Source organism: Cryptomeria japonica, unplaced genomic scaffold, assembly GCF_030272615.1.
Source record: "Cryptomeria japonica unplaced genomic scaffold, Sugi_1.0 HiC_scaffold_182, whole genome shotgun sequence".
In the NCBI taxonomy this organism is placed as follows: Eukaryota; Viridiplantae; Streptophyta; class Pinopsida; order Cupressales; family Cupressaceae; genus Cryptomeria; species Cryptomeria japonica.
This window is the reverse complement of record NW_026729004.1, coordinates 123,616-148,215: the sequence shown is the minus strand read 5'-3', so window position 1 is coordinate 148,215 and position 24,600 is coordinate 123,616. Positions and strand designations below refer to the sequence as shown.

General features: G+C 34.0%; 2 protein-coding genes across 2 annotated transcripts; both read right to left on the bottom strand.

Annotated features, from left to right (window-relative positions):
- Positions 1 to 3,585: 3,585 nt before the first annotated feature.
- LOC131867729 (putative germin-like protein 2-1) lies at positions 3,586 to 4,339 on the bottom strand. Its single transcript, XM_059215536.1, has 2 exons — positions 4,213 to 4,339; positions 3,586 to 4,118 (listed from the first exon to the last, which is right to left on the bottom strand). The coding sequence occupies exons 1-2, from the start codon at positions 4,337 to 4,339 to the stop codon at positions 3,586 to 3,588; spliced, it is 660 nt and encodes a 219-aa protein (XP_059071519.1).
- A 16,518-nt stretch (positions 4,340 to 20,857) lies between these two features.
- LOC131078319 (putative germin-like protein 2-3) lies at positions 20,858 to 21,542 on the bottom strand. The gene is made up of 2 exons (XM_058015987.2): positions 21,485 to 21,542; positions 20,858 to 21,390 (listed from the first exon to the last, which is right to left on the bottom strand). The coding sequence occupies exons 1-2, from the start codon at positions 21,540 to 21,542 to the stop codon at positions 20,858 to 20,860; spliced, it is 591 nt and encodes a 196-aa protein (XP_057871970.1).
- Between the last annotated feature and the right edge of the window lie 3,058 nt (positions 21,543 to 24,600).

The window sequence follows — 24,600 nt, the reverse complement described above, 5'->3', positions numbered from 1 at the left end:
TATCCTTGTTTATCTTCATTTCCTCTACTATTATAAAGTGCTTGTCAAATCATATTGTTTGGAGTATGCGAAATATATTATGTAGCCAAGGATATGATATTATAATGTATATTATTCAATGCATATGCCAACATGTGGTACACATACCTTAAATTAGTTATAATTGGTCATAAGCTATATTAGATAATTAGGAGGCCTAGATGAATTTAGTGGTTTACACCTCAGTTATATTGCTAGGAGTTCTAGATATAGGACACGATTGTCATTGCAAAGACATGTGTTGAATACGACATTGCATTTGGAGTCCCTTGGAGATATAGTATGTAGCGAATTCTTCCATAAGGAATATTATAAACTGTTATCGGACCTCAAGGCATTATTCTATTTTTGTATATCAATTAAGAAGGTCAACATGTGAAGCTCATATCTCTCTCGATTTGACAAAAGAAAATTATAATTCATAGAGGCTTTCAATCAAGAACTTGTCCAGTCTATTACAATATTGATTTTTAGCATATTTGAGGTAGCTATTGTGAACTTAGGGGTTCCACAAAATTCACTCTTAGTGTTGCAAAACAGTGATTGTTGTTTTTATTTATTCTAGGTGGTTAAACAAGGGCACATTGATCCACCAAAAGTCTAGACTTGAATTCATTTTGAGTAACTCATTACAATTTTAGGGGTTTTCATAAATTTTCTCCTCAGTCAGTTAGCACATGATTTTCTTATATTTTTATATTTTTCGAAAGGTTGTAAAAATTTATCACCAGTTTATATTTTTGGATTTGAGGGTGAAAAAATTATGAAATGATTGACTCAAATTTGTGTCAACAATATGGATAGAGCATGTTCTATTGAAATATATTTCCTTAAAACCCTATTTTTAATGGGGATTCCTGATTTTAGTGCAAGTGGAGATATATTAGAATGATGGAACCAATATAAAAGATCTTACGATGCAAATTATGGAACCGGTATGTGATCTAGATAGATCGTCAAGCTAAAACCAAAGGAATGATCACCTATGGATGACTCGGTGATAGGAAATGACATCATATTTGTAAAGACTTGCAACAATAGATTATTGACCTGAATTAGTTGTATTGTATTGACCTAAAACCTCTTCAATGACAAATTTGTGAGTCAAATAAATCTATTGGTTATCTAGAGTTCTATATCATTTAATGTAAATTGTCTCTTTTACATTTTTTAAATTTGGATATCTAAGGTCACACATGGCTCAACTCGATGCAACATGTCCACTATTGTTTTGTCCTTTCCTTTGAAGATCTACCTCAATTCTAGAATTTGCAATCACTCTCTTTTATTTGGATGCATGTTATTAAGACCACTTACTCAAATAATGAACAATAACTCAAGTTCTTGCAAAACATAAAAAATATCGGAGATATTGCTCACCATTGGGTCATGCATTTTGTCTACATTTTCCAATATTTTGGATTTTCCCAACTTGAATCTTGTACATAAATAACCAAAGCCACATTATTCTATTTTGGTGTAGCATTAACCACAATGACCTTGAGAGAGAACCCTAGGTTTAGTGAATGTCATGAATTATTTGTGCTAGTGTTTAAATCTATTTAGATTCCCGAACCACCACTATTTGCAGGACTCATATGATTGACGTGCGAATCTTTCATAGAGAGACGAGAAACCCGGTGAATAAATAGAATCCTCGTGGAACATGATCAAGTAATTACTTATACCTCATTGACTCCCTATTTGCGTAGGCAAGGGATCACATATGTGGCATTAGACATGCTAAAGAAAAGATCATAAGCACAATCTATCAGAGCAATGTGTCATCTTACAATAGCCTTATTTGTTATCTATGTGAACAATGTAGAATGGGCTTGATAATTAATATATTGATCGATACAGTTGGAGATGGATGCAAGCGCAATGAAACTTCTCATATTACTAGATTATTTGAGGTATAGACATCCAAGGCATGACGGAAGAGGCTTTTAAGCTTCACAATGAACTGATCGCTAGAGGGGCTATATATGAAGCTTTATTCATTTGAAGCCCTAAAAATACATAGGAAAAATAGAAGATTATAAAATTGACATATCTCACCGATAATGTATCAGTTATATCTATTATCTTATTCTTCATTACAGTGTAATTGACAACTTCTCAATATGACGACACTTTTGTCTTCCTCATATCAATTAGCAAATGGCTTCAATATGAAAATATCCTTCCGCCTTCACATATTTCTCAAACTTACACCTGCATATCCATGGATCCAAGGAGCTCCTTTATGCACCTCTTAGGCTTGCAACAATAATATTTTTCCAGCATGAAACATACATGGCCTACGACAACAATATTTTCCTATCCTATTGTGCTTATTCACATATGCAGATTTGCATTTGCTTTGATAGGAAACCTATGGTTAAATTATTGGTTATCATATTTGATGATCTATAGAAATGCTTATACAAGGAGGAAATGGTTTGAGGAATTTTTTTTGTAACCGATCTGGGAGTTTATGATTGAGCAAGGTAATATATTGCTAAATTTTTCAACTAATCATATTTTTAATATTACATACAAAGTTTTTAAAATCAACATGAGCATTATCCTTTTTCCCTTTAGTATTTAGATCTTCATACATAACATCCACAGTGACATATTTATTATAACGTAGGAATGAATTAGGGGAGATTTAGAAAAGCTTATTTTGGGAGGCCATAAATTAATTAACACCATGTAAATGAATTGTGTTATTATCAATAATCTATCTTCACTGTCTTAGATTTTCCATGTCATTCCAACTTATTAGAAATGTTTAATACAAGAGGCCCCTCAATCATAACCCTTATGTAGGTAGATTGATGTAAGAATAGATATGTGTCAAGGTTATCATATTATCCCCGATCAAATATTGCGATATTGGATGCAATGGATATTCTAGTTCTACGGATTTTCTTGGAATTTAGACATAATGAAACCGTGTTGCATTCCATCGAAGGTATACTACATTTATTAGAGCAATCATTCTTATCTTGAGGAGAGTCCTTAACCTTCTGGAATGACTTCTTTGATGGGGAGTCTTGAAGCATTGGATGATTGTGAGGGTGATTTGAAGAACAACTACTAATTATATTTCCCAATAACTATTTCCTACTTCCAAACCATTCACCTTTTATGTCAGAGCTAAAATGAGGTTAAGACTATGTTAAAGAACACCCTTGACAGATTGGCATGCAAGAATTATAGTGTTACTCATTCTATCCAAGTCAAGCACTTTGTTTGTTGTTGTTCCTGCAATATTTATGTTAAAGAATATATTGTTAACATGTTGCAAATGAATGTATACCTAATACAAGGATGCTCTTGTATAAAATATTCATAAATGCCTTCAGATGCTTCAAATTAATCCTTCATCTTTGGAATATGCGGAGGATATAGTCATGTTCAAAACAGATGCTATGAATAGCAGAAGAGGACGGCAATAACTCTAGAAAGATTGTTTTATTGAACGGCAAGGAAAAAGAATTTGGGAAAGACTTGGTCCCCTCTTGATTGTTTTGTTTGATAGAACACAGCAAATTCTTATGCGAATTTCTTCTGAATGTAATCCACAACTTCCTGTGTGATGCGGAAGGCCTTGGCCAATACGGAATCTGGGAGAGGAGGATCCGCTGCAAACAGAGAGTTGGCGATTGTCTGAACTCCCGGAAGCTGGCTGCTCAATGCAGATATGGCCACCGCATTTTCATGCCCCACATTCTGCTGGAAATGCACAAGTGCCTTTGGAAACACAAACACATCTCCCTTCTCCAACGTTTTGCTGAAAAACTTGTTGTTGGTGTCAATGAAACCCACAAGAAGCTGGCCTTCCAGTAAAACAAGAACTTCGGTGGCTCTTGGGTGTGTGTGAGGAGGATTTATTCCACCCACTGCGTAGTCGATGCGGACCAACGATATTCCCAACGTATTGAGGCCTGGTATCTGTTTAACGTTCGCCATCGTTACGTTGGAGCCCACATCATTGTCGGTGTTCCCTGCCTGCCCAAGTCCCCGGAAGAAGAAGTCGTCTGCTGAAACTTGCATTGGGTCTTTGCAAACGAACCCGTTCACCAAAACTGTTTAAAGCAAAATCAAATCAATCTATTACTAACTCGACTCGTCTAATAAGCAAATCATTACCATTGTTTATGTATAAAGTTTTTTACTCACCTTTGCTTTCCTCATCTGCAACGCAGAAATCTTGCAAGGGATCGGAATCCCCTGCCATGACCCTGTCGCTGTAACAACATATCAACAGAAAAAGTCCCAGTGTGAAGTAAATCATTCGGTTAGCCATTATAATAGAAACGCAGATAGTACAAGAGCTCAGAAGGATATGAATGTGTGTTACAAGCCCATTACAAGCTTTATATAGCCCAAACCTTATGACTAATTCATCTTCACTCCGTATATTAAATCACCAATCCTTGTAATATTATAATAATATACTTCCAGAGTTGTTGCTCTTTTCGATACGTCAGAGTAAGTCTTGCTGCAGCATATGGCTATCTCACCTGCTACCGCAGATGTATTCTCACCATTCTTTCATTATCGTTGAAATTTTCTATCTTCTGCTGCATATGCTTATCTGAAGATCAGCTTACCTCCTGCCTTAGACGTATTCTTCCTCATATTCTCGCCACCGCCATTAATTTAGTAATGTGGAAACGATTAGACTTTATTGGAGCGATGGCCTTCTTCAAAGGAACTAATATATACATTTTTCTCAGCCGTCTCAGAATTGGTAAAAGAGGAAATTTTCTTGGATGTTGACACAAACACCGTCCATGCATGCTTTATATTGCGTCTTTCTTGAAAACCTTTTTACGCTCGGGTAGGATAATCTCAGTTTTATTATAAAAATATATGTGTTATATTCGTGAGCCTTTAAAACAAAGAATAGTTCTAAATTATCATTAATATTTTTGGTTTATAATATTAAGGATTCATGTTAATTATAGAGTTTGGTTGCAAGAGAATTTAAATAAATAAATAAGAGAATGGGTTGTTTTGTGATTGAAAGGATGAACTTGGTGTACAAGGCAAATTCATCGTGGCATGCGCATGTATATGTTACATACTCAACGTCATAGGACTCATGCTAGACGAGGTGAGAAAAGGAATAAGATGAGCGGGCGTTATGACACTCATTTCGCACAACGTAAAACAAGAATGATAAGGTGATCGAGATTTGGAACCCTTATGCAACATGTCTCAAGGGAGGAACTCCTGAAGGCAACATTCCCTCTAATTCCTAATTGGTAGTGAACCGGTCGGGCCTCTATGGCGTGACCTAACACCTATAGCTAAGTAAACCCTAACTAAGCTAAATTATATATAAATTTAACAAATTTTAACTAATTACCAATGATATATAAAGAGATTAAATGCGCCAAACGAATAAATGATAATTTTCTATTAAATATTTTTAATAAGTAAATATACTGTTTGTTTTAACTAAATATTAGCCACAACGATAGTTTATTCTTCTGAAGAGTCCAACTCAACTAAATTAAAACGAAATAAAGAGTGAATTTTCTCAATCCTAAGCTGATATTTTACTTTCTTTTAAAACCAAATTTTTGAAATAAAAGTATACTACACTTTGATTTCAGATTTAATTTAATTAATTACCATTCACTATCAATTAGATAAATTAAATTATTTCACTTGACTAATTAATTTGAGAGGCCACATCACATTTAAACGATTACAAGACATGTTAAATCCTAAAACCTAGCACACCAACTCCACCTAAGGTTTTTCATTTCCTAAAGTTATATTAAATTAAATTCTCTTAAAAGAATTAATTATCATGCTAAACCCGCTTAATGGGCCTTAACCGATATGGTAACACTAGAAACCCAAACTCAAGTTTGCTGTGTGTGTGTGTTTACAAAGGTAAATATACTTTGTATAAAATATATATTTTTAAATAGGTGAACATACACATCTAATTACAAATAACTATTTTTAATTTTAAACCAAAGTTTAAGTAGAGCAAGTTTTTTTATTTTGTAGGATAACAAAGAGAACAATATTTGCGTGATAAACATCCCCTTCACTTTATTAACTAAAAATATTAAGAAAAGTGCATGAAAATTTCACACTCTTAAAGCTAATTTAATCCACTATTACTAATAACTTTAATTTGTTCATTAAGTATCAATAACTTTTAAATGTATGAAATGCAAATTATCACAAGCGCTAAGTTATTTCTTAAACAAACTCAGCCCTTAAACAATATGTATATTTTTTAGAAAAGTAAAATATAATCGCTTCTAAACACAACAACATCATCATTTATCAACTTGATATACACAACATTGCAAGGGACCCATTTGATAAAATTTTTAACAACTTACTCCAACCCATTTAAAAAATGTAATAAAAATTCTAACCCAAACGTGAGAATGAATATTTTCATTCCAATGTCAAGGTAGCACCCCATTTGATTCCACAAAAAATCTTACAAAACACAATTTTTAAACAAGCCAATGGAGAGCTCACCTTCCAACATTTGGGCTTTCTCACAACCAACCCCCAAGCTAAGAGGCCCATGAGAAACTTGATTTCCCAATATAAATACTCCACGCAGATGTAAAATCCATTAAGGGAGTCCAACACCATATAATTCACATCCCTTCTAAATTATATCGAACCATTTTTCCACAGATTTTCCAAAAGAATCAAGGATACTCATACCCAAGAAATCTCCTTCTCAACGAGAAAAAATCGTTCCCTTGGAGGTTCCACATATCCCTCACCCTACACATGAGTTTCTCTGATCAACTTGGGAGAGCCTAAACCCTCACACACGTGTCATATACATAAGAAAAGACATAGAAAGATGAAATTTAAAAATCAAATCAAAAGCCTCCACTAACATATTTACAACAAAATGGAATATAGAATTCTAAAGATTGAATCATATCAAAATATTTCCTTAATAGATGAGGAGGGTTTGATAGAAATTTCTCAAAGACTCTTTTGAGTCCTTCCACAAGGCCTCCCAAAAAATCCCAAAAAGAAAGATGCAAAAAATAAAATAATAAGCCATACAAAGACTCTTAGAATGGTATATACAATATGTGTCATATGGCCTCCCCTCCCCTGGTCAGGAGGTACCACATTGATCTCATTCACCTCCTCTAACCCCTTCTCACCAAAACCTAAGGGTATGTGGATATCACAAATGCTCCTACGTGTGAGAGCATTGGGATGAGAGGAATAATATTGTATACTCTTCCCCAATAGGATCCTTTGGATCCACTCATATGTGTGAGGCATGCGGAAGCACCATTCACAAAATTGTTGGAGTGGATTTGAAAGTGGTAATTTACTTACTGTCACCCGCAAGTTAGACTTTCGACACCTTTTTTCTAAGAGACTTGGACAAGATCAAATGATGGCAAAATCCCACGGACTAATTCCCAAAAAGGTATCCAACTCATAAGTGTTTCTTTATGGGCCTAAATACACTCAAAAATAGATGAAACCGACACTTTAAAATCATTCAAAAAAATGCTCAACATAACACCTATTTTTTCTATAAGGATGCCACTGGGCGCAGATACTAACTTACTCATATATAAAAACAAAATAAAAATATATTTAAAAAAAAAAATACATCACATTACAACAATTGCTAAAATCAAAGACCTTAGTCCCTATCATTAACTAAGGTCAAGGCTTCACTAAGAATTTAAAATGAATAGGATTTTCTTAGGAAACTCCAATTTCTATTAGCTATGAAAATTTCCTACACACTCAAAGAAAATAAATAAATTTCCAATATAGGTTGAAATAAAATGCACACATAATCATACATTTGATAAAAGAATAATTCTTCACTACCAACATAGTCCAATACAACATCGTACTATAACTTGATTATATTTTAATGTTTATTAACGAAATCTGACATTGATTTGTAATATAAAAAGTGTAGATAAAATTTGTTTTTGATTGGATAAGGTGGGAAGAGGGTCCCACAACCAAAGTTAGAATACTAGAATAAAGAAGTTCAATAACAAACAAGTTACTCCGCCGACACAACCGCAAAACTACCAAAATAACAAACCACGAAAAAATATTTAGACTTCATATTATGGAGGCTCATAAGAGCATTTGACTCTTTCATGACCAATTTTTGTCTTTGTTTATAGCTCTCTCAAGCAGTACCCTCGTTGCTTCTTTTCACCTTCCATATTTAGTTTGATTTCTTTTTTCTTTTTGCCTTTTTTGTTCCATCCTTGACTTATGCCTATTGCGATAGTCAGTCAAAAAGATCGAGAAGTCATAGAAAAAATCCATTAGGTCCTTAATGATAGTAAGAAAATGAAAAAAGTGAGTCCCCAAATTGAGAAACTCTATCGCCTAATAAATTTATTTTCTCTTTCAGTCTACCTTGTTTTACCTCCATCTCCTAAGTGTTTCAGTATGGGTCTATGTACACTTATAAATAGATGAAACAAACACTTGAAAGTCATTCAAAAACCTACTCAGTGTGAAATCTATCTTTCCATAAGGATGCCGCTGGACGCAAATGCTAAATTACTCAAATATCAAAATAAAATAAAACTATATTTAAAACACAAAATACATCACATTACAACAATTACTAAAATCAGAGACCTTAGTCCCTATCATTAACTAAGGTCAAGGCTTCACTAGGAATTGAAAATGACTAGGATTCTCTTAGGGAACTCCAATTTATATTAGCTATGAAAATTTCCTACACGCTCAAATAAAAAAATTAATTATTTCCAATATAACTTGAAATAAGATACACACATAATCATACATTTGATAACAATTTAATTAAAGATATGAGGTTTCCACAATTCATTTGATAAAAATAAACTCGTAAACAATTTAATTCTTCACTACCAACATAGTCCAATGCAACATCATACTATGACCTGACTATATTTTAATGTTTTTTAACCACATCTAACATTGATTTGTAATATTAAAAGTGTACAAAAAATTTGTTTTTGATTAGATAAGGTGGGAAGAGGGTCCCATGCCCAAAGTTAGAATATTAAAACAGAGAAGCTCAATAACAAACAAGTTATTGCACCAACACAACCCCAACACTACCGAAATAACAAACCACGAAAAACTATGTAGACTTCATATTATGGAGGCTCATAAGAGCATCAAACTCTTTCATGACCAATTTTAGTCTTGAATTCTAGTTCTCTCAAGTAGCACCCTCTTTGCCTCTTTTCACCTTCCATATTTGGTTCAATTTCTTTTTTCTTTGTGCCTTTTTTGTTCCACCCTAGACTTATGCCTATTGCGATACTCAGCCAAATAGGTCGAGAAGTCATAGAATAAATCCATTAGGTCCTTAATGATAGCAAGAAAATGGAAAATTGAGTCCCCAAATTGAGAATCTCTATTGCCCAATAAATTTGTTTTCTCTTTCAGTCTACCTTGTTTTACCTCCATCTCATAGTCATCGTTATCCTCCTCTTCACCATGCTTAACACTCTTGTTTCTTTGTGAAGTTTAAATAAGCGGGGTGGGATCTGGTGCTATGGAAGCCAAGCTGGTTTCCAAGTCCTCCTCCTCCACGATGATAAGATACTATGATTTGGAGACGTCTTTAAGGGATAGGTCCAAAGTGAAATATTTTGTAGGTAGGTCAAATACTTGACCTTTTCTTTCCTCAACTGAGTACAATATCACTTTCAAAGTGTTAGTTATCATATATGTGTCATCGTTTTAGTTTCAAATTTCTTTGTCTTGGATATTAATTACCACAATTAATGTCGATCTCCTCTTCTTACTCTCCTTCATTACCCTTTCATTTTTTAGATTTGCCTTTTCTATTTTTTCGATTTTTAATGTGTTTTTCTTTTTTATCTTTACTTCTTTCCGCAGTTTCAAATTGGTATCCCAAGAGAGATTGTAATTCTACATGCAGTCTACTGTTAACATTATCTTCTTTTGACACAATTTTTAGCTCTTTATCTCTAGGGCATTCCCTTTTTTATCTTTCTCGATATGGGAATTGCCCTTTTGGGAATTTTTAGGGAGATTGAATGCTTATGTGGAAGCAATTCCAAAACCACTAGAAATTCTAAGGGGTTTCTTGGTAATTTTGAGGGCTCTTGAAGCCATCTTTCACTTTGATCTCTTTGATACCAAAATTAGGCTAGATTAGAGCATAGGAGAGGTTCTATGCAAATAGATTTGGTGAAGGTAGTATATTAAGCCTTGATGTAGGCTAGGGATGTCCTGATATTTATGGTTTCTCTTAACCTTTCACCCCTAGCAACTGATTACAGTATCCTTTTCTATCATCTTGTAAGTTACAATAGAACTCATCCCATCCATTTTCACTTCCCTCAGGTTCTTAGAGAATGTGAACTTCTTTGAAAGAAGTAGATTGTGGCCGTTCTACATGGCCATGAATTAATTTGAAACCCCTCCAACTTCACAAATCCTTCGCATGTTGTTCTTCTTCAGAAGCTCATAGGTTGATCAACTCTAATATTTTCTCATATCGATTTCCGTAATTTTTTATACCCACAAATCTTTTGGAAAAGTTGGACTTTCTCAAAAAAGGAAGAAGCGACACGATTAGATTACTATTAACATATTTCGAGCTTTGCCATCTTTAGTAGGATTATAATCATTGGAGGAAAACTAAGCCCAATAAGGTAATAAATATTTTGAATCTTACAACTTTAATAATCTCATCCCTTTAGTCCATTCCTTTTTGTGAATTAAAAAGTGATAGCATCCATGATCAGAGATTTTAAAACTTCAAATATGCTACATGCACTTTTATGCCAACTAGACATTTGGGATATTTCAATGACCATGCGAATCCACAGTCAAGATTTACATTCAACTTTAATCGTTCTTCATTTTATAACAGTTCTAATATTATTTCAAATGAACAAAGGTAGCTATCAAAATCCAAACCAAGTGCTCCTTTCTAGAAGCATAAACCCGACAGGGTGCTACTTCTAATAAATTTGATAATTTAATAATTCACGATATAGATGAATTTCATGTTTATAAAGTCAAAGCATCAATTAACCCACTATAATCACATGGAAATCAAAATACCTAATTAACTATCAAAATTTTTGTCCTCATCATATGCATATATAAAAATCAAACTGCTCTACAGATGCACTCCACATTTGACATATTCTAATAACATCATCATGTGTTAATACTAATAACTTTAAAAACTTATACAGCCCTAGAATTCAATCATGGTCCAATAATGCCAATATCGAAGCCACCAAAGGGTGGGCCTCACAACTAGTAGTTTCGAATCTTGATCCGAATTCAGTCATAGCCGACTACTTAAATTCATGTAATTCAAATAATTTTTTTGATATTCGTAAATATCAGATAACTTAATAATTAAAGAAAGTTTAATCAGCAAACTAAAAAACTAAATTTTAATATATATTTTATTAATTTTTAAAGGATGAAACTACTCATTGTTATTTGACAATAGGCAAGACCGAATTTATATAGACTACCTCTCCATTCCTTTTGAAAAAAGGTAAAAACATGCATCTTATAAAAAGTTCTATTTTTCTCCAAGAAATCTCTCAAATTACCTTTTCTCTATGAGTTATTTTTCCCTAAAATTCGGTTGTTCAACTCTATCCAAATAAATTATGTACCTCACAACTATCTCATGTGAATCCTCTAAATCACCATTCCAATTCCCCAATTTTAGAATCTGCATTAGGCGATTGTGATAGTTATGAAACTACTTTTTTCTACCTCCAAAAGAGCCATCATCCTCTAGCTCCCTCGGTGGGAGGTCTTTAAATTTTGATTAATGCGAATCAATCAAACTAAATGGAGTTACTTAGAGACATCAGAATCCAACTTTTTACAAATATCGTGAGAGTAGCGTGAAAAGATTAAGAGTAGCGTGTGAGATATTGAGAGAGAAAGAGAGAGCCAAGAGAGAGCAGGCCAAATAAAAGAAAGGTTCATAAAGAGAGTGGGGAATGAAAAAATACTGATGATTCATTTAGATTCATCTCGAAACATTGCAACTGCCCTATAAAGCCAAAAAGTTGAATTTTGTTTAGAAATGCTTGCATATTTTTTTTTGTAGGATGCTATCATGATGTGCAAATGTCCGTGTGAAAAAGTCGTATCTAGATAATATACGTTCAAAAATTTTGGGAGAAAAGAAAATATAGGACTAATGCAAAGGTGACATAAACCAATGTCCATGAGAAATGCGGCCTGAGCACCTTGGTAAAGAAGAAGGCTTATGTAAGTACTAAAATGAGCCTACAAAAATATTAAGCGAATGGACACCAAAGTACACACAAAACGTAGGTGAAGTTGCGAATGTATGCGATTTACGACATTACAGCCTAAAAATTTAATTATTCCTTAACATCAAATAATTCAATAATTAAAAATAAGTTTTAACAAAAAAACAATTTTCCCCCTTTTGATTTCAATAAAGCATACATGTACAAATTATTATTAACAATAGACAAAACCTAGTTTCTATAGCATGCTTCACCATTTCTTTTAAAATAAATACAAGCAATGATGGATCTTATAGAATTTTCTCTTTTTCTCCTATGAATCTTTCAAATTACCTCTTACCTATAAGTACTTTTCCCTTAAAATCAAGTTGTTCAATGCTATCTATATCAATTATGCACCACACAAATATGTCATGCGAGGCCTCTAGATCAGCCTTGCGAATTCCAATTTTGTAATCTACATGATACAATTGTACAACAAGTGTGAAACTAGGCTTGTTTACCTCTAACAGAGCCCCAAATTTTTTTAGCTCCATTTGTGTGCCCCATAGGTTCTTGTTGTTGTGAATCAATCCAACCAATTGACTTGAACCCTAGAGAAAACATGGGAATTTTAACTATTAGTAACTATTAGCACGTTGTTTCCCATCCCAAAGCCATCTCCTTTATCCTCTCCTCTTGACACATGGCATGGTTGTCAATTTAAACCTCCTTGTGTGAAAGCTACCTTCTAATCGCATGGTTTCCAGGTCCACCTCTACGATATCTCCCATCTAATCCATATTGTCATTCATTAAATTCTACATGAATATGTACTCCTTTGTCAACCATGCACCTCTCATAGTCTAGGATATATCTACTCTACATCAAGATGTTCAAGATTATTCTCAAATCAATAACAATACTCTTTCATAGTGAAATTTAGTTGACAATGTTCCACCTTAATCCAAAGAATTTAGAAAGAAAATGTTGCAACACTTTATTTGTGGAAAAGTACGTAATAATTTGTGAAACCTAACAAATATCTGTCAACTATAACCTTAACATGTGCATCCATTGTGAGACACTCAAATAACATTAAGAGTTTAAAATCACATCAGATTTTTAGAAATATGCGTAGCTTGTGATCACTAGATCTTGCCTAAACCCAGTATGCCATCCACTCAAATTGTTGATTGAGGAGCTCCCATAAAACTCTTATATAATTAGTAGTAATTTTAAAACTTCATTGCTAAAAAGTTTATCTTTGATCATTGAATTGAATGTGAATTAAGAATAGTTGAAATATAAATACATCTGAGAGAAACACATATTTAATTGGTTCTCCACCAGTTCAATTGAAATGATATATAAGACTCTATGATTTTTCTAGCAGACCATTCACATAGTAATGAGATATCTTGCAACGGTCAAGATAGAATGCAACACCACAATCTTGAAGAATGTAAAATCCTATCAAGTCTACCTCAATATAGGTGTTCAAATGAATGGATTTGGCATGATTGTTCTTTGTGAATTCGATACTAGAAAAAATTGGTATGCTCGTATTACCACCAACTTTTATAGGTCTCTGTTATTGATTTCATAGAGTCCAATTGTTCAACCCACACATTCAAACATCTGCATGCCTCATGCTAGAAAATTTATCAATGAGATGACTAGTTGCACTCGAAATAATTGTATCACATTGAGATCCAAATAAATAAAGGTGGGTTCTACCAACTTCCCCTTAAAGTGTATTCATTAGAAATATATAAATTTCATGGGCTAATGATAGAGAAAGAAACAATCAACACTGGAGATGACGGTCAGAAGGGCCTCCCATTCATTGTTGTATCAAGGGTTTGTTGCCTTGTTGATATTCACATATCCCCCTACTATTACATACCGACATACACATGAGGCACAATGCATATGTAGTAATCAAAAAATGAGAATAGAACTGATTACATACAATGTGGATTCAAAATAATTAACTTTTCATTCCAAGTATACCAAATTTCTCTTGCTTGCATGCAATATCAATTGGAAATAATTGAATATTTCATTGCAAGTGTTACCAAAGAGCTCCTACTCTTCAATGCAAGACTTGGTTGGTAATTTGTGTTGTAATCAGTTATACTCAACTGTTAAAATAAGAATTTGTTTTTTTCCAAAGATCTCCAATTAAATTCTAGCAATCTACTTCACATAAAATTTTTTGCATTCACAGATTCGATCATTTGAGCCAAATTCAAAAATAGATTAGAAATTATGATTTGTCTTTCTTTGTTAATCTATCACTGTACAGCTACACATTTCTTTATTTACAAGTTTCAATTTGTGAAGGGTAAGGTTCACAGATTACATCTTCGTTGTGGTATTAGAATATGCCATTTCCAATCATGTGCAAATTGTTAAAGTTTCATTCTAACTACCAATCTCTATATCTAGGTTGCAAACACCACAATTTACAACATATCATTTACTTTTAACCATTGTTCATGTAACCGCTAAGCATGTCGGGGCTGCTATGTGCGATTAATAAAATTTTAGAAAATTGATATTAGACCAGACTTAAACCAAATCCTAAAAAAGTGAATTTGTTCTGTACGTATCAAATAAAAAGTACAGGCATAAAGCTTCATGGTGACATTAACTGCAATATATTTCTTCCCCAAAATATATTTTAAAAATAATATATAATTAACTCCCTTTTTTTTTTTTTTTTTCCTACTTTACATATCTTATTGAAAGTGACATACCTGGTAGATCAACATTCGTTGCAATTCGCAGGTCCTCTAAAAATAGGACTCCAAAATCTTGTCACATTAGAAAGGTTGAAGTGGCTGTACTGAAATAATGCTTCTCATATCTACTTTCATCTGAATTTTCTCAGTTGGCTTTGCAAAAATTGAGCCAAGTCTTAGGAATTTGATAAGTCTAGCATGGGAGATGCTTGCATACTTGTGAGCTGCAAACAATTAGGAAAATGAATGTGTGAGCCTCATTTGCCAAAACTGGGAAATTATGGCTATACTCCTTTTATTTGATTATGTAAATTGGTAACAAAGATTCTCAAAATGAACAGATATTAATTCATGCATCAATGCCATTTAGATTCATTCTCATGATTTAGAAAAAATCTCAATCCCTCGCAACAAAAGGAAAAGGAACCTAAGTTCCTAGCTCTTCCTTAAAGATAACAACTAGGCCTTTTCTTATTCCTAATGTCATTGGCATTGGTTAATGTTATGATCTTGTTTCCTCCATTTTGATATTTAACTTAATTTACGGGATGGTATAATTCAACATGCCACGGAAACCAATATTTATTTAAGTACAAAATATTGCATATTACGTTGATATAAATGTGGTACTACTGAAGCCAACATTGATATGAAGGAATTTTTTTTTGGTTCTATCTTCATATTTCACTTCTCTTGAAATTGTGTACATTCTCTCATAAATACCAACAATGCTATCCTCGCACCCTTTTATGTTCCATGCAATAATGTGATTCCTCTAAATCCACAAGACCAATAGTGCCACAAAGAGTATAATGATTCTTGTGGCTCATGTAACTATTTGGTGGTCCTTGAGGTGTTATTTACCTTCCGAATGGGCTTCGGGCAGTTCCCTCTGTGTATCGGTCTTGAAACACATGATGTTTTTGGTCTGCTTGTTTGGTTTCTTGCGAGTTGGGCTGTTTTGGAGTGCTGTTTTTTTCGGGTCCGTGGGATTCTCTGTGGAAGGTTCCCTTCTATTGAGGGGGAGATGGATGTAGTTGGAGTTGACTTGTCTCCTATTGAGGTGGAGTATGATGTTTCTGGTGTTTCCTGGAAGTGTCGTTGGGGTGTTGATGGGGCCCCTCTTCTTGGCTGTAAGGATGTTGATGCCGATGTTCTTGCTGACTCTTGTGCGTCTCCTATAGAGGTGGAGAGTTGGTTGTTGGGAAAGTTTCTCTCAGTATGGCATATTTTAAAGCATATGGTTTTTGGAGCCATGATAAAACCCACGGTGGTTGAGGGAGCTCAGAAAAACCCCATGTTTTTTGTTTCTTGTAGGGACAGGTTGGATGCTAGCAGTTTTCAAGGGCCAAGTTTGGCCAATGTTGGTTTTTGGTTAGCATTGGTCTTTGTGGCTTTATGTGGTCCTACGAATCTATTACAAGTTGAGGGAGCCTAGGAAAACGCTTCTAGTTGGCCGAGGGTGCCAGAAAAACCCTCGTTCTCCGTTTTTTGAGATGTTTTGTTTGTTGTTTTCGAGCTTATGGTTGTGCCATCCTGTTTTGTGATGCTCATATTTTGATTGGTGGATGCACGTAAGTCCAGAAGGTTTCAGGTCCTTTTTAAAACCTGTTGTCCACTGTCAGGTAGTCTGGTCCATTTCTCAATGCAAACCCTCTGTTTGTAAAGGGGTTTGGGGCCCCTTCAAAACTTGTTTTATCCTAATAAAAAAATGCTGAAAAGGTGAGGTGCTTAGTCCATTATCATCTCAGAAGTTTTACAAGCCAAATGCTTAATGACCTTTCAAATACATTTTGGACCTTTTCTAGAACGCTCACAATTCACTAGCTTGCATTATAAGGAAGACTCGCTTAATCCACATGCTTGACTATTGCAACAATCATCTTCTACATGTCACCAATATGAGAATAGATGTTTCAATGAAATTATTTATTTGGACATGACCTGAACGGGTATATGTATAATTACAAGTGCGTGATTAAGTTGCATCTAGAGGAATTAAAACACATCTAACACACAATAACTAAAGTAATATCAATCTAAGATCTCTCCAGACTGTTCATCTTTTTGTCTTGTATGGGGCTCATCTAGTTGTAGAGAAAATTATTTACACATCCCCATCTTCTGTAGATCAAGTTCATATGTAGGCGAACCAGTCAAGCATGATGAAGATTTCGAATATTGGTCTTAATAATAGCAACTTTATATGTTTTCATTCATTATCCTTGTTTATCTTCATTTCCTCTACTATTATAAAGTGCTTGTCAAATCATATTGTTTGGAGTATGCGAAATATATTATGTAGCCAAGGATATGATATTATAATGTATATTATTCAATGCATATGCCAACATGTGGTACACATACCTTAAATTAGTTATAATTGGTCATAAGCTATATTAGATAATTAGGAGGCCTAGATGAATTTAGTGGTTTACACCTCAGTTATATTGCTAGGAGTTCTAGATATAGGACACGATTGTCATTGCAAAGACATGTGTTGAATACGACATTGCATTTGGAGTCCCTTGGAGATATAGTATGTAGCGAATTCTTCCATAAGGAATATTATAAACTGTTATCGGACCTCAAGGCATTATTCTATTTTTGTATATCAATTAAGAAGGTCAACATGTGAAGCTCATATCTCTCTCGATTTGACAAAAGAAAATTATAATTCATAGAGGCTTTCAATCAAGAACTTGTCCAGTCTATTACAATATTGATTTTTAGCATATTTGAGGTAGCTATTGTGAACTTAGGGGTTCCACAAAATTCACTCTTAGTGTTGCAAAACAGTGATTGTTGTTTTTATTTATTCTAGGTGGTTAAACAAGGGCACATTGATCCACCAAAAGTCTAGACTTGAATTCATTTTGAGTAACTCATTACAATTTTAGGGGTTTTCATAAATTTTCTCCTCAGTCAGTTAGCACATGATTTTCTTATATTTTTATATTTTTCGAAAGGTTGTAAAAATTTATCACCAGTTTATATTTTTGGATTTGAGGGTGAAAAAATTATGAAATGATTGACTCAAATTTGTGTCAACAATATGGATAGAGCATGTTCTATTGAAATATATTTCCTTAAAACCCTATTTTTAATGGGGATTCCTGATTTTAGTGCAAGTGGAGATATATTAGAATGATGGAACCAATATAAAAGATCTTACGATGCAAATTATGGAACCGGTATGTGATCTAGATAGATCGTCAAGCTAAAACCAAAGGAATGATCACCTATGGATGACTCGGTGATAGGAAATGACATCATATTTGTAAAGACTTGCAACAATAGATTATTGACCTGAATTAGTTGTATTGTATTGACCTAAAACCTCTTCAATGACAAATTTGTGAGTCAAATAAATCTATTGGTTATCTAGAGTTCTATATCATTTAATGTAAATTGTCTCTTTTACATTTTTAAAATTTGGATATCTAAGGTCACACATGGCTCAACTCGATGCAACATGTCCACTATTGTTTTGTCCTTTCCTTTGAAGATCTACCTCAATTCTAGAATTTGCAATCACTCTCTTTTATTTGGATGCATGTTATTAAGACCACTTACTCAAATAATGAACAATAACTCAAGTTCTTGCAAAACATAAAAAATATCGGAGATATTGCTCACCATTGGGTCATGCATTTTGTCTACATTTTCCAATATTTTGGATTTTCCCAACTTGAATCTTGTACATAAATAACCAAAGCCACATTATTCTATTTTGGTGTAGCATTAACCACAATGACCTTGAGAGAGAACCCTAGGTTTAGTGAATGTCATGAATTATTTGTGCTAGTGTTTAAATCTATTTAGATTCCCGAACCACCACTATTTGCAGGACTCATATGATTGACGTGCGAATCTTTCATAGAGAGACGAGAAACCCGGTGAATAAATAGAATCCTCGTGGAACATGATCAAGTAATTACTTATACCTCATTGACTCCCTATTTGCGTAGGCAAGGGATCACATATGTGGCATTAGACATGCTAAAGAAAAGATCATAAGCACAATCTATCAGAGCAATGTGTCATCTTACAATAGCCTTATTTGTTATCTATGTGAACAATGTAGAATGGGCTTGATAATTAATATATTGATCGATACAGTTGGAGATGGATGCAAGCGCAATGAAACTTCTCATATTACTAGATTATTTGAGGTATAGACATCCAAGGCATGACGGAAGAGGCTTTTAAGCTTCACAATGAACTGATCGCTAGAGGGGCTATATATGAAGCTTTATTCATTTGAAGCCCTAAAAATACATAGGAAAAATAGAAGATTATAAAATTGACATATCTCACCGATAATGTATCAGTTATATCTATTATCTTATTCTTCATTACAGTGTAATTGACAACTTCTCAATATGACGACACTTTTGTCTTCCTCATATCAATTAGCAAATGGCTTCAATATGAAAATATCCTTCCGCCTTCACATATTTCTCAAACTTACACCTGCATATCCATGGATCCAAGGAGCTCCTTTATGCACCTCTTAGGCTTGCAACAATAATATTTTTCCAGCATGAAACATACATGGCCTACGACAACAATATTTTCCTATCCTATTGTGCTTATTCACATATGCAGATTTGCATTTGCTTTGATAGGAAACCTATGGTTAAATTATTGGTTATCATATTTGATGATCTATAGAAATGCTTATACAAGGAGGAAATGGTTTGAGGAATTTTTTTTGTAACCGATCTGGGAGTTTATGATTGAGCAAGGTAATATATTGCTAAATTTTTCAACTAATCATATTTTTAATATTACATACAAAGTTTTTAAAATCAACATGAGCATTATCCTTTTTCCCTTTAGTATTTAGATCTTCATACATAACATCCACAGTGACATATTTATTATAACGTAGGAATGAATTAGGGGAGATTTAGAAAAGCTTATTTTGGGAGGCCATAAATTAATTAACACCATGTAAATGAATTGTGTTATTATCAATAATCTATCTTCACTGTCTTAGATTTTCCATGTCATTCCAACTTATTAGAAATGTTTAATACAAGAGGCCCCTCAATCATAACCCTTATGTAGGTAGATTGATGTAAGAATAGATATGTGTCAAGGTTATCATATTATCCCCGATCAAATATTGCGATATTGGATGCAATGGATATTCTAGTTCTACGGATTTTCTTGGAATTTAGACATAATGAAACCGTGTTGCATTCCATCGAAGGTATACTACATTTATTAGAGCAATCATTCTTATCTTGAGGAGAGTCCCTAACCTTCTGGAATGACTTCTTTGATGGGGAGTCTTGAAGCATTGGATGATTGTGAGGGTGATTTGAAGAACAACTACTAATTATATTTCCCAATAACTATTTCCTACTTCCAAACCATTCACCTTTTATGTCAGAGCTAAAATGAGGTTAAGACTATGTTAAAGAACACCCTTGACAGATTGGCATGCAAGAATTATAGTGTTACTCATTCTATCCAAGTCAAGCACTTTGTTTGTTGTTGTTCCTGCAATATTTATGTTAAAGAATATATTGTTAACATGTTGCAAATGAATGTATACCTAATACAAGGATGCTCTTGTATAAAATATTCATAAATGCCTTCAGATGCTTCAAATTAATCCTTCATCTTTGGAATATGCGGAGGATATAGTCATGTTCAAAACAGATGCTATGAATAGCAGAAGAGGACGGCAATAACTCTAGAAAGATTGTTTTATTGAACGGCAAGGAAAAAGAATTTGGGAAAGACTTGGTCCCCTCTTGATTGTTTTGTTTGATAGAACACAGCAAATTCTTATGCGAATTTCTTCTGAATGTAATCCACAACTTCCTGTGTGATGCGGAAGGCCTTGGCCAATACGGAATCTGGGAGAGGAGGATCCGCTGCAAACAGAGAGTTGGCGATTGTCTGAACTCCCGGAAGCTGGCTGCTCAATGCAGATATGGCCACCGCATTTTCATGCCCCACATTCTGCTGGAAATGCACAAGTGCCTTTGGAAACACAAACACATCTCCCTTCTCCAACGTTTTGCTGAAAAACTTGTTGTTGGTGTCAATGAAACCCACAAGAAGCTGGCCTTCCAGTAAAACAAGAACTTCGGTGGCTCTTGGGTGTGTGTGAGGAGGATTTATTCCACCCACTGCGTAGTCGATGCGGACCAACGATATTCCCAACGTATTGAGGCCTGGTATCTGTTTAACGTTCGCCATCGTTACGTTGGAGCCCACATCATTGTCGGTGTTCCCTGCCTGCCCAAGTCCCCGGAAGAAGAAGTCGTCTGCTGAAACTTGCATTGGGTCTTTGCAAACGAACCCGTTCACCAAAACTGTTTAAAGCAAAATCAAATCAATCTATTACTAACTCGACTCGTCTAATAAGCAAATCATTACCATTGTTTATGTATAAAGTTTTTTACTCACCTTTGCTTTCCTCATCTGCAACGCAGAAATCTTGCAAGGGATCGGAATCCCCTGCCATGACCCTGTCGCTGTAACAACATATCAACAGAAAAAGTCCCAGTGTGAAGTAAATCATTCGGTTAGCCATTATAATAGAAACGCAGATAGTACAAGAGCTCAGAAGGATATGAATGTGTGTTACAAGCCCATTACAAGCTTTATATAGCCCAAACCTTATGACTAATTCATCTTCACTCCGTATATTAAATCACCAATCCTTGTAATATTATAATAATATACTTCCAGAGTTGTTGCTCTTTTCGATACGTCAGAGTAAGTCTTGCTGCAGCATATGGCTATCTCACCTGCTACCGCAGATGTATTCTCACCATTCTTTCATTATCGTTGAAATTTTCTATCTTCTGCTGCATATGCTTATCTGAAGATCAGCTTACCTCCTGCCTTAGACGTATTCTTCCTCATATTCTCGCCACCGCCATTAATTTAGTAATGTGGAAACGATTAGACTTTATTGGAGCGATGGCCTTCTTCAAAGGAACTAATATATACATTTTTCTCAGCCGTCTCAGAATTGGTAAAAGAGGAAATTTTCTTGGATGTTGACACAAACACCGTCCATGCATGCTTTATATTGCGTCTTTCTTGAAAACCTTTTTACGCTCGGGTAGGATAATCTCAGTTTTATTATAAAAATATATGTGTTATATTCGTGAGCCTTTAAAACAAAGAATAGTTCTAAATTATCATTAATATTTTTGGTTTATAATATTAAGGATTCATGTTAATTATAGAGTTTGGTTGCAAGAGAATTTAAATAAATAAATAAGAGAATGGGTTGTTTTGTGATTGAAAGGATGAACTTGGTGTACAAGGCAAATTCATCGTGGCATGCGCATGTATATGTTACATACTCAACGTCATAGGACTCATGCTAGACGAGGTGAGAAAAGGAATAAGATGAGCGGGCGTTATGACACTCATTTCGCACAACGTAAAACAAGAATGATAAGGTGATCGAGATTTGGAACCCTTATGCAACATGTCTCAAGGGAGGAACTCCTGAAGGCAACATTCCCTCTAATTCCTAATTGGTAGTGAACCGGTCGGGCCTCTATGGCGTGACCTAACACCTATAGCTAAGTAAACCCTAACTAAGCTAAATTATATATAAATTTAACAAATTTTAACTAATTACCAATGATATATAAAGAGATTAAATGCGCCAAACGAATAAATGATAATTTTCTATTAAATATTTTTAATAAGTAAATATACTGTTTGTTTTAACTAAATATTAGCCACAACGATAGTTTATTCTTCTGAAGAGTCCAACTCAACTAAATTAAAACGAAATAAAGAGTGAATTTTCTCAATCCTAAGCTGATATTTTACTTTCTTTTAAAACCAAATTTTTGAAATAAAAGTATACTACACTTTGATTTCAGATTTAATTTAATTAATTACCATTCACTATCAATTAGATAAATTAAATTATTTCACTTGACTAATTAATTTGAGAGGCCACATCACATTTAAACGATTACAAGACATGTTAAATCCTAAAACCTAGCACACCAACTCCACCTAAGGTTTTTCATTTCCTAAAGTTATATTAAATTAAATTCTCTTAAAAGAATTAATTATCATGCTAAACCCGCTTAATGGGCCTTAACCGATATGGTAACACTAGAAACCCAAACTCAAGTTTGCTGTGTGTGTGTGTTTACAAAGGTAAATATACTTTGTATAAAATATATATTTTTAAATAGGTGAACATACACATCTAATTACAAATAACTATTTTTAATTTTAAACCAAAGTTTAAGTAGAGCAAGTTTTTTTATTTTGTAGGATAACAAAGAGAACAATATTTGCGTGATAAACATCCCCTTCACTTTATTAACTAAAAATATTAAGAAAAGTGCATGAAAATTTCACACTCTTAAAGCTAATTTAATCCACTATTACTAATAACTTTAATTTGTTCATTAAGTATCAATAACTTTTAAATGTATGAAATGCAAATTATCACAAGCGCTAAGTTATTTCTTAAACAAACTCAGCCCTTAAACAATATGTATATTTTTTAGAAAAGTAAAATATAATCGCTTCTAAACACAACAACATCATCATTTATCAACTTGATATACACAACATTGCAAGGGACCCATTTGATAAAATTTTTAACAACTTACTCCAACCCATTTAAAAAATGTAATAAAAATTCTAACCCAAACGTGAGAATGAATATTTTCATTCCAATGTCAAGGTAGCACCCCATTTGATTCCACAAAAAATCTTACAAAACACAATTTTTAAACAAGCCAATGGAGAGCTCACCTTCCAACATTTGGGCTTTCTCACAACCAACCCCCAAGCTAAGAGGCCCATGAGAAACTTGATTTCCCAATATAAATACTCCACGCAGATGTAAAATCCATTAAGGGAGTCCAACACCATATAATTCACATCCCTTCTAAATTATATCGAACCATTTTTCCACAGATTTTCCAAAAGAATCAAGGATACTCATACCCAAGAAATCTCCTTCTCAACGAGAAAAAATCGTTCCCTTGGAGGTTCCACATATCCCTCACCCTACACATGAGTTTCTCTGATCAACTTGGGAGAGCCTAAACCCTCACACACGTGTCATATACATAAGAAAAGACATAGAAAGATGAAATTTAAAAATCAAATCAAAAGCCTCCACTAACATATTTACAACAAAATGGAATATAGCATTCTAAAGATTGAATCATATCAAAATATTTCCTTAATAGATGAGGAGGGTTTGATAGAAATTTCTCAAAGACTCTTTTGAGTCCTTCCACAAGGCCTCCCAAAAAATCCCAAAAAGAAAGATGCAAAAAATAAAATAATAAGCCATACAAAGACTCTTAGAATGGTATATACAATATGTGTCATATGGCCTCCCCTCCCCTGGTCAGGAGGTACCACATTGATCTCATTCACCTCCTCTAACCCCTTCTCACCAAAACCTAAGGGTATGTGGATATCACAAATGCTCCTACGTGTGAGAGCATTGGGATGAGAGGAATAATATTGTATACTCTTCCCCAATAGGATCCTTTGGATCCACTCATATGTGTGAG